The following is a 12134-nucleotide window of genomic DNA, read 5'->3' as shown; positions in this document are numbered from 1 at the left end:
GGGCTCTTTTCTTCTTATTATTTTTTCAAAAAAGCACTATAGCCATCATCATCAGATATAAAATTTGAAGGAGGCTTTAAGGCAGCCAGTGTGGGACTAACGTCTGAAACACCAAATTGAATAGATGGATAAAGACAGCTAAAGTAAAGGGAGAATATGAAAGAAAGAGAAAAGATGAGGTGGAAACAGGTCGGGTAAAATTGTAGGAACCGCGTCGGAAGGCGGTTGAAATGAGTGCAAGACGGGGGCTCTTGGGAAGTCGAATCGAATACTGTGCATACTATAATTACTTTTTTTTTAAGTTTGTAATTAATAATGATCTATGATCTCAAAATTTAAGAGTTAACCTTAACAATTAACTAACGGTTGGCTGGATAAAAATGAAATCTCAAATATATAGAAAAAATTATGCAACATAGAATTTAATTTTTAAAATAATGGACGTTTTTGTATGTCTTCAAAATAAATGTAAAATTTTTATAATTTAGTTAAAATATAGCGTTAATATATTTTTGAGAGAGTTATAATAAAGTTCTTTGAAAAATGATTATAAAAATAAGTTTCAGAAGTTGTTATTTCTTATTCTGAAACTTATCGATGCCGACCGCTTAGATTGTTATTAAGACTTTTCAGCAATTTTTTTTTGGGGACCTCATTATAATTCTCTTTATATTTTTCTCTAAATATAATTAAGTCAATTGTTTTTTTTTCCAAGAATTACATACAAGTTCCAAGCAATATAATTTATTAATCTGAGGCTTCTGGAAATCTCAAAATGAATTAGAATGTCCATGGGACCAGAGAATAATATGTTGTGAATAAGAAATTACATCATTATCTCTATCCTCAATTAACAAGTTCGTAAACGTGGATTAACAGTTCCAACAAAAGCTAGTCGATGGTATCAGTTCACAACTAAATTTATAAAATAATATAACCATCACATAACCTGTTGGGATCTAATATTCTTTTGTTTTTAGCTTTCAATGATTTTGGATATAACTAGATTATGTACATCCATGTTCCCCGTGTAATTTGATATGATTAAGCCACAGTATTCAGAGTTATGAGAAGGACAATTTCGTATAGATTTTATATGTTACTCTTTTAATGTTATTTATAAGTCACTTAGCTTCTAACATGGTAAAAAAATCTTAAATTTTATCGACGTTATCTTAAATTTATGAACTTTTTAACTTCATCCATGTTTAATATATTTTATATATATGTATATAGAAGATGCTGACGAACATGAACATGGCCGGTAATTAACGTGAGGGTTTGTAGTTTGAAATGAAACCTTTTTAATAAACTTAGTATTCCTCACATTGAAGCAGGATATACAAGACGACGACACACCACACATTTTTGGGTGACACATGCAATAACAGTAGTGGGGAATAATGGATGGTTGAGAATGAAGTAGGAACCGAGAGGTCATTTATGGAGCCCCTAGAATGCCACATTCCTGGTGGCGCCCTTATATATATATATTTATATATATAGATGTATGTATGTATATATGGAGACTGAAAGAGGAGGCAAATCGATCCTTTTCATATTCCGTCGTCATTTCCTCCGTCACATACCTTACATTACATTTATATATCACACCTTTATATTCATACTTTCGTGGTGTACTTGCTAGAGCTAAGAGTAGTGTTCCATATCTCCATTTTGTTATTATACTCCTCCGGTCTTTAATATAAGACTCATTTAACTAATTTGATTAAATTAAGGAAGTTAGGTAAGTTAATTAATTATAAGAAATGTGACACATTTTTCCTGAAATACCATAATCATCTTTCTTAATACCTCATCTTCCTCTTCTACTTGAGTATGGTTGAAGGAGTATCCATAGGAATAATTTAGAGAAAATTAATAAACACGAGAAATGGGTCTTATATTTAGGACCAAAACTAACTTAACCATTGGGTCCTATATTGAAGACCGGAGGAGTATCATATACAATTGTTCTACATATATATATGTGTGTGTGTGGGGATTATGATATATATTAGTATCATATACAATTGTTCTACATATACATATATATATGTGTGTGTGTGTGGGTGGGGATTATGATATATATTATTAACACCATGTGATGTCACAAGACAAAACCATGTCCCGCCTCCGGTAGCTTAGATTGTGAAAAGGCTTGGAAAAAGCAAGAATAATATAATACATTATGCATGAGGTCATACATACGTATACACACACCCACACACATTACATACGCAACATAATCTATATTTGTGGCCATTAAGTAGGTCTAGGTGCGTGAACTTCCTTTTCATTTCATTCGTCGTCTAATCTACTCATACTCGAGCTTCATTATATATATATATATATATATATATATTATAGAGAGAGACTGTGTGTGGAAAAATCAAGGTCTCACTTTTGTGTGAGTGGTGGCTCGGAGCTAGCAAGGTGGCGGTGTGAGGATAATGCTACGTTTCCAACGTTGAAGTAATACAAAACAGCTGCATGCATATCCTCTGCCCACGTACCCTATCTCTCCCTTCATCTTCCATGCAAATTGAACTCCCTCTCTCTCTACAACCTGATACTGTTCCATTAATACACCGAAATTTTATATCCCACACACAAACAAATGTAAGCTTAAGATGATCTTCAACCTAAAATTGTCTAAATTTGTATATATACTACCTCCAGTCCTAATTATAAGAGCTAGTTGACTAATTTGAGGAAATTAAGAAAATAAGTTAAGTTAGTTATTTGTTATAAATAGGTGTTTTCTTTCCAAAAATATCTTTACTAATCAAGTTTATTAGTTAGAACTATCATTATTAGAGGGACTATCTTCGAAAAAAATATATAAATATGAGAGACAAAGTGGATTGAGGTCTTATATCCAGGACCAAAATAAAAAGCAAACAAGGTATTATATCAAGGACTAGAGGTAGTAATATATAAGTTCTTGAGATGCTTATAATAAAAGAAATGGGAGGGAGTGATATAAAATTTGTAGTAAGCGTAATTTATTTTTCATGCTTTATGCTACCCCTCATTATCTCAATTGAGGACTACTCATTTCATTTAGGTTGGGTTTGGTAGGAAACATGAAAAATGAGGGATTGAGATTGGGATTACAAATCAGAAAATTTATTAAAAGAGTGTTTAATATGAGAGATTGCTGGTTATATAGGATTAGCCAAATCCATATATGTGGGATTGAAGAATACTATGGGAGGAAGTGGTATTCCCCAATCCCACCATATGGGTTTGCCTAATCCCATATAATAAAAAATTACTCATGCTAAATACTATTTTTATGATTTTTTTTAATTGTAATCCCAATCTCAATCCCTCATTTTTAATGCTTCGTACCAAACAGGATCTTATAGTCAATCAATAAATCATTTATCTATCTGTTCCCATGTTACTTTTATTCTTAACTTCCAAACTCATAGATTTTAAAATTTACGTAGATATTAAACAAATTTTTATAAAACCATCTAATTAATATCATATTCATTTAAAAATACATAATCACGGTCTTCAAATTACAAATGAGAGGCAGCAAGAAGGTGGGGAAAACGAAGAAAAAGATCAAACTTTATCCTTTCAAAAACAGAGGTGAAGTGAAGCGGCCGTATGAACATATTTACGCAATAAAGTCAATAAAGAGAAGTGTGGAAGTGTTGAATACATGAATAAAGTTGATGCCAAAAGAAAAGAGAAGAGAATTCAGAATTGAGACGGTGAATGTGTGATGGAAGCAGCATAAAGTTATGTGAGGTGAGAGACAGCTAGCGTGTTGACGGGAAGGGGCTCCTGGTATTTGGGAGTGTTTAAGGATGTCCAAGTACAGAGATCATCAACAACAACAGAGACGACCGTTCCATATTAATTATTCTCTGTCAAGCGGCATGACGACTACATGAACTTACGGAATCAAGAAAATCATGGTCTTGGATCCTCATCAACAACAATAATAATAACAGACCTTGATATTTGAATCCCCGTTACGAGAAGTGTTCACATTTAGTAATTGATAGTATCTCGAGTATGATTACCTCTATTAGAAAGAGTGCTTGTGGTGTAATTGTTTTACAAAAAAATATAACGAAATTTATAACTTCCAAATACAATTGTTTCGGTGCAAATGAACAATTCAAATTCGGCTATTCACAACAGAAATTTGGATATTTGTAAGAAATTTAAGGGATGCACGACCCCAAAATAAAAGAAAGGTATTTTTGTCTTTTCAACCATAAAATTTTTTATCATTGGAATACTGCAATGAAATTTCAAAAAAATTTGTTTAGGAAAAATTACAAATAAAGCCCGTGAAATTAGAAAAATCACAAATTAGGACCTGTGACAACATTAGTATGGGTTTTGACAATAATTTTTTGTGAACCGGTCCCTGTGTGGAATTTTTCTAATTTCACGGTCTTTATTTGTGATTTTTCCAAAATTTTAAGAGTTTACTGATATTAATTATCTAACAGGTTTATTGAAATTCTCCCTTATTAAAGAGGTTGTCAGGGCTGGCGAGGCATTTTATTATAAACACCTAATAAATGATAATTTTATATAAATTAATGAAATTAGTTAAAATAAGTTGCTTTTTTAATCTTGAATGTAAGACTGTTTTGGTAGTGTAATTTTAACATTTAAAACCGAAAGGGGTATTAAAAATGATCAAATCGCTAGCTGCAAAACACGAGTTTTTTTTTTTTTTTTTGTTGATATGGCTGCAAAACACGAGTTAGGTGGTATGTGCATCGGTGGCTGGGATTATACCAAATCAAAACAAAACAAAAGAGCATATACGGGTCAGTGGACCAATCTTTGAATACATTGATTTCCCGCAAGCCAACCCCTGGACCAGACCACTCACAAAACAAATTACTTATTTAATTATGAATTTAATTTAGCAGCAAATTAATTTTATGTGGCTTTCATTAATACACAAAATTCCACAAGCAACTAATAAATTGTTAGGCCTCCTAGATACTACTATGTCTCTACATATATCCCCCCTTCTGGTAACCACAAGCTTCAGTTCTTATCAACTTTAGAATTGTTTGAAATATTAATAGTTAAGGAAATTAAACCAATCATGCAGACCATCCATTGATTAATAACCTAAAGTTGTGGATGATATAAAGCTTTTTGAATTACGATTAATGAAGCAAAATATCACAATAATTAATACAAATGCCATGTGTGTGTGTGTGTGTGTGTGTGTGTGTGTGTGTTCACGTGTTAGGAAAAAGAAGGAACAGCAATAACACTCTAGAGGACATGTCTGAAGCATGTTTCATTATAAACAGTCACAGGCTTCCAATCAAGTGGCTCCTTTCAGTTTTGCCAAGAAAAAAACACAGACACACACATACACATCACGCAAATTTTAATAATCCAAAACAGCAATGAGGGGAAATAAAACAACTAAACCATAGAATAGGAAAAGATCGAATTCGGAGACAAAGGCATATCCTTGAGGATATTTTGAGCCCTCCACAACAAATAAAGTAAACTACTTTTGAATTATTAAAATAGTAAAAACAATCCCATCAGTAATGGACCCAATAGCAACAAAATGTGTAGAAATGAGCTCTCAAAACGTTTAAAGTATATGGGTCATCTTTCCTACTTGTATGCTTTTTCTTCAGCTCAATTTTGGGACTTCTCTACTTGTTTGGAGTGGTGAATGAAGCTTTCAAAAGCAAGTTTTAAATCGGAACTTATACGATATACTACGTTCTATCCTTAATATAAGACTTTGTTTGACTTTTATTTTGATCTTAAATATAAGACCACAATTTGTCTTTTCTCTCATATTTATATTTTTTTCCCCCAAAGTAATCCTTCTAACAATGGTAGTTCTAACCAATATACTTGATTAGTAAGGATATGTTAGGAAAGACAACACATATTTATTACAAATAACTAACTTAACTTCTTTTCTTAATCTTCCCAAATTAGTCAACTAACTCTTATAATTAGGACCGAAGGTAGTATGAAATAAGTATTTTAAAGGAATTTTGTTTCAGCTTACATCATAATCAGCTCCAAGTTTACTCATATTTGATATCCCGACAAAATCGTCAGTATTTGCCTCAGCCACTTTGGTCCTGCAACAAACTAATTCTGATATATCACCATTTATATGTCATAATCACGACGTTGTGCCCAATAGAACCAAAGGAGTATTCCTTGTCACTTTATTAATGGGCCCACGAAAAAACGATAAAGGAGGATAACTATTCACAAAGGCCGATGACGGCTGTTTAAAAATGTGAAGCCCACTTCATCACAATTCTGGGCCACAAGCCCAACTTAACATTCATTCTTTACTCAATTTTTTTTAATCGAAATTAATTATCCGAATCGTGAATATTAATATAATGTTGCTTAAATTAATTGGTGGCAGTTTCTAGCAGGATAAATAAGGAGTCAAATATTGGAGATGACGAAGTGGCAACAAACCTCTTCTGAAGGAGCAAGAAATGAATGTTATACATACCCACCACTATTTTCCTATTTATAAATAATTATATCAAATAAAAAATATATTAAATTGGTAACTTTTATATTTGTCCCTATTAAATAAAATGTATTAAAATATGTTTTATATTTCCTCTCATCCATTTACTTTATCTCTCTCTACATATTTATGAAGTCAACAAGGGTAAAATTAACAAAAAAATCCCATTAATTACTTTATAAGTGACTGATATTTATGAACAAAACTCTTTTCACAAATGACACATACATAAGAATAGGGTGGTATATATATTAATTGAGATTATAATGTTTATTGTTTATGTTAAGTTTCATAATTGAGGTTGGGCAAGTGAACCAAAGTGTGTTTCATGCATAATGAGTGGGTTGCTTTCTATAACAGAAACCTACGTCAAAAATCTGATATACTGTCTCCGATCTAGCTTCGAATAATTAAATCACAGATAATAATTAAAATTAAAGTTTATAAAATCAAATAAATTATTTAAAATTTTTATTCTCCCTAATTGATTTGTGAAGAAGGTGATTGATTAAAGAGGAGGTGAAAATGAGGAAATATCACGAGAAAAGCGGTGGCTTTGCTTGCAGCGGTAGGGTCACGTGATGTGGAGAACATGGTGACACGTGGAAGCTTTGGTAACATCGCAACAAAAAACACGTGCTAAATAAAAGCATTTGTCGGATGTGATTGTTATAAAGACTTCAACTAATTAAAGTGCTACTCTATATCAAACACACGTAGAAACACAAACACCATCACGAAAATTAGGTGAACCCCCACTGAAATGCAATAACCAAACACTTCTTTATCCCTCAAGATTACTCCTCCTACCATTTTTTATAAAATACTCTTTCCGTTTTTAATATAAAAATTATTTAATTAATTTAAGTAAATTAAAAAAAACTAAATCAATTATTTAATTTTAATAAGTGTGACTTAATGTCACTAAAATATTTGGCCATTGGAATAGAGTGCCGTGCCCCGTTTTTTACTCGCCTAAAGTGTTATTAAGCTTTAAAAAAAAAAACTTCTGAATATGCTCAGGCAACTCCTTTACAAATACTTTCTGAGTAAAAATACTCTTAATTTCGTTTTTTCATATGAGGCTATATTGGCACGTTATAAACAGCTGCAACGCTATACTATCTCCGGTCCTAATTCTAAAACCTCATTTATAGTGTATAAACGAGTTCTTATAATTATGACCTGCATAGAATAACTGAAACAACAATTCCAGCAAAAAAAACCCATATAATAATATATGTTACAGGTTTTAAAATTTTTTTACTATTAAGTAATTAAATTGAGCACAATATCTTAGTTATAATTTAGTTAAATGGTTTGGTGAATAGACAAGCTGTATGATCATTTTAAATCATTTAGGTACAAGTCATGAGATTTGAAGTAAGATAAAGAATAGAAAATCGCAACCCAATTCTGTTTCCTTTTGCCTAACAAAACCAAAGAAGGAATTAATTAATTAATTAAGGCCATAAACTGGAAAACAAAGAGACAGAGAAAGAGAAGGAAAGAAAGAACGACGCACGCAGACTTGAACTGAGAAAAAGTAAGCAAAATATAGTTTGGAAATGATATCCTACCACCAACCAAAACCGAATTAGTGGGTTAAATAAAAAGAACAAGCCGACACATAAAGCCATAAACAATAATCAATCAATCAATCAATTAATTAAAATGAAGGAATTATTGACAAGGAGTGTCACGATATTTTAATCTGGAATATAAAATCCCCACCATGTCTACGTAAAAGAAATAGTTTTTGAATATTGTCTGGTCTTTTTATAAAAAAAATTTAAAGTATGTCTACAATTATAATCAATGGCTTTTTTCCAATGTTCTTGTGTTAATCGTATGGTATATCACGGTATTAATTGTTATTTACTCCCTCTCACTTCATCAATAAGAGTATCTTGAGAAAATAAAGTATTTCTTCCAATTATTAATATAAAAGTTACTTAATTAATTTGAATATATTAAAAAATTAAATTAATTAATTAATTATAGTAAATATTGTGTGAGTTGTGAGAAAAATTAGAGTATTACAATAGGTCTTGTTTGACGAAAAATTATAATTATGAGAGATACAGTGAATTAAGATTTTATAAAGAGGATAGACAGATGTAAAAAGAATTCAAACTCCAACCAACTCAGGATTTGAAGAAGAACAGATTAAACTCGTGACTTTTTAACCACATGGAGACAATTTAACCAGTTGTTCCAAGGCTCTTCAACTAAAATCTGGTACCAAAAATTAAATTTAACCTCTAATTCCCTCTTATATTAGAAATGTATATTTTTTTTACATATTTTTAATTTTAATTATCTTTTAATTTATGCAATTGAATTAATTATATTTTATAATAAATATTTTCTTCTCGAAGATAATTCTATACGTAAAGTGAAGAGTGGAAATTTAAAAGAAAAGGGGGAGGTAGAGTGAGAAGGTGCGGCGGTGCCGGCAGCACGCAGCACAACGCAAGCACGTCACCGTCATGCCGTCTCATGAGACTTCCAATTTTTAATAAAACAACGTGCAACACGTGCTCCAAATTAATATCCAACCTTAAAAAACACGACAACAACACACAATCTCTGTGTCCCTCCAAAGTCGAAACCAAACACCCCCCACCGTTTAACCCTTGTTTATTTATTCTGTGACTCTGTGCCTTGCGTGTTTTCCAGGTACTTTTCCACTTTTCCCTAAACCCCCTCCTTTTGTTCTCTCTCTTCATTCTCTCTCTCTTCTTTATATGTATCACTACTCTCATTTCATCCGTCTCCAGTATTTTTCCCCCTCCATTATCACTCCTTCTTCTTCCTCTTGACATCCCCAGGACGACATCGTTTTCGAAGATCGATGAGGAGAAACTGCAACTTGGAACTTCGTCTCTTCCCTTCTCAGGACGATGCCGGCTACAATCACCCCATGTAAGATCATCATCTAATACCCAACCTATTCTCTTACTGATGATTTACTATAATATGCAGCAAATAAATAATTTTTGTTGTTGTTGTCAATTATATTGCCCGCTTTACATATTAATGAACTGATATTTTAAAAAATGAATCATTTTTTTTAAATTTGTTTGAATATAATGGATGAAGAATCATGGGAGGAGAAGGCAATAATAATAATGAGAGCAGTGAGATGATGATGAGTGCAGAGGATGAAGGGCAGCAACAGAAGCTCACAATTTTCTATGATGGCAAGGTCTGCGCTTCTGATGTCACCGACGTTCAGGTCTGTGCCTCTCTTTTAATTTCTTTCCAATATATATATATAGTTCATATGTGAACATGATTACTGGGAGAATTACAACGAGATCTCAAGTAAAAAAAATTAAAAAAACAATTGAAAAACAAGTCTCAAAGATTGTCATTCTTACTATAAGACTTATCATTATAAGCTGTTGAGATTGTTATTGGGACCTTTTGGTAATTATTTTTTTTCATGCGACTTGAATGTAATTCCGCATGGTTATATTGACTAATTCCTCTTTCAAATTAAAATTTGGATAAAAAGAGGGTGCCGTTGATTGTTGAGGATTAGATTCGGAGAGATTTGCTTTTGACTGTTATTAGAATACATATATATATATATATATATATAGAGAGAGAGAGAGAGAGAGAGGGGAACGTGAATGAGTTGATCCATCCAGGAGAGGTTGAAAATGAATTGTGAAGGTAGGTGGGGGTGTGTATGTATATAAATACACACACACACACAGATATATATATATATATATATATGCAGATATTTTGATTTTGATGTGAGGGTTAGAGTAGAGAAAGTTTCAAAGGAAGGAAACTTCATATATGACAATTGAAATCCGCACGCAGACTGTTCAATTCATGAGGAGCACAAGGTGTTCTAAAATATTCGGTGGTCCTAGGTTGCTCATCATCATCAACTACTGTCCAGAACTGTCATTACAATCTTCTTATTATTTGACTGATAATGGATAATAGTAACATTATTAACTGTTAACAAATCAGAGATAAATTTTTTTATCCCTAAAATATTTATAAAGGAGCAACCAACACCTAATTAATAACCCGCTAGGAACTTTATGATGAAAGTAGGGTTTCATTAATTTAGGATGTTTTAATTTTATTCTTTTTATTACTAGTGTAATCATAATTTTATATTATTATTATTATTATTAAAAGATAATTAGAACATGAATAATAATGCAGGCGAGGTGGATAATGAAGGAGGCGAGTAAGGAAATGGAGGAGAAAATGAAGAGATCATTATCACTTCCCTCATCATCTTCTTCGTCTTCAATCTCTGCAAGTCAGATGTGTAGCCCTAACACTGCACTTTCCATGAAGAGATCTCTCCAACGTTTCCTTCAGAAGCGAAAGGATCGTATCCACGAATCATCCCCTTACCATCCTTAATTAATTAAAGCCTTCTATCACGTTTATATATATATATATATACATATATATATTAATGGCTTTGTATGTATATTAATTATGAATCACGTAGTACTTCTTCACCAGCCAATTGTCACTCTCACTTTGGCTTTTTCTTCCTTTATTCATTAATAGATTCTCTCTTTGTTTTTTTGTATTATATATATATATATATATATATATAGACAGTTTTATTCTGGACACTACCATCGATCTAGCTTATTATCACCTTTTTCTTCCTGCTTTATTCCTGTCCTTTTTCTCTCTTTATTCTTGTAATTAACAGTTAAATTAAAGCACGTTTTGATCTACATAAAGTATGAATATATGCATTGCTTTGGACTGGGATTAGGGATCCTCGATTAAAGTTTTCTTCCTTTTTTCTTAAGAAAAATATAAAATATCACGTTTTTTTTCACGTGCTGCAAAAAAAAAAAAAATTTCCTGCATATATTGGTATATAATAAGCTTCATATTACTCCTCTAATTTTATTTATAAGTCACTTCCAACATGTTTCATTCACATATACTAAGAAAAACTTTAAACTTTATTAACTCTTATTTAAAATTTAACAACTTTTCAACTTTATCCCTACTTAATATACATCATACCTCATATAAACAAAATCAACATAATAATAAATAAAGAGTAAAATTATACATCCATGTAAAAAAGTTTCTTTCAGTATCCTATAAATAAAACAAAAAAGTGTCTTCTCTCACTGCCCTGTATATAAATAGGACTAGAAAAGTATGTGCTATTCTATAACAAACTCTCGTTATTAATATTATTAATATTTTAAAATGTACTTAAATCCTCATTTGAATTGAATGAAAGTATATTAAGTTTATAAAATTAAGAATCTAAAAGTCTTGTCTACACTACACATGTTGCCATTAGGGGTTGAGGGAATCGAATAATGGTGCGTGTAAAATATGTGATTATTTTAATGGCACTCTAATTGATTGAATCTTCTGGTCCTGGATTAGCGCCACACAATGCAAAGACATATAGACCTGTAAGTGATTTGTCTGATTAACAACATGACCAATCATTATCAATTGATGAATTAAATTTCGTCTACTTTTAAAAATGATCGAAACACTCTCGAAAAACATGTGATTCAACCACCCCGCCACCATTAATATATCATCAATAAATTTGCACATATATATATATATA

The 12134-nt window shown here is 31.5% G+C and overlaps 1 protein-coding gene across 1 annotated transcript; it reads left to right on the top strand.

The window, feature by feature from the left end:
• The first annotated feature begins 9386 nt into the window (after positions 1–9386).
• On the top strand, positions 9387–10933 carry LOC114759544 (protein TIFY 5A-like). Its single transcript, XM_028948743.1, has 3 exons — positions 9387–9457; positions 9635–9770; positions 10727–10933. The coding sequence occupies exons 1-3, from the start codon at positions 9387–9389 to the stop codon at positions 10931–10933; spliced, it is 414 nt and encodes a 137-aa protein (XP_028804576.1).
• Positions 10934–12134: the final 1201 nt, after the last annotated feature.

This window comes from Neltuma alba, unplaced genomic scaffold (genome assembly GCF_004799145.2).
Source record: "Neltuma alba isolate B1F8T4 unplaced genomic scaffold, ASM479914v2 tig00010860_pilon, whole genome shotgun sequence".
NCBI classification, from domain to species: Eukaryota; Viridiplantae; Streptophyta; class Magnoliopsida; order Fabales; family Fabaceae; genus Neltuma; species Neltuma alba.
This window is presented reverse-complemented; position numbering and strand designations above follow the sequence as displayed.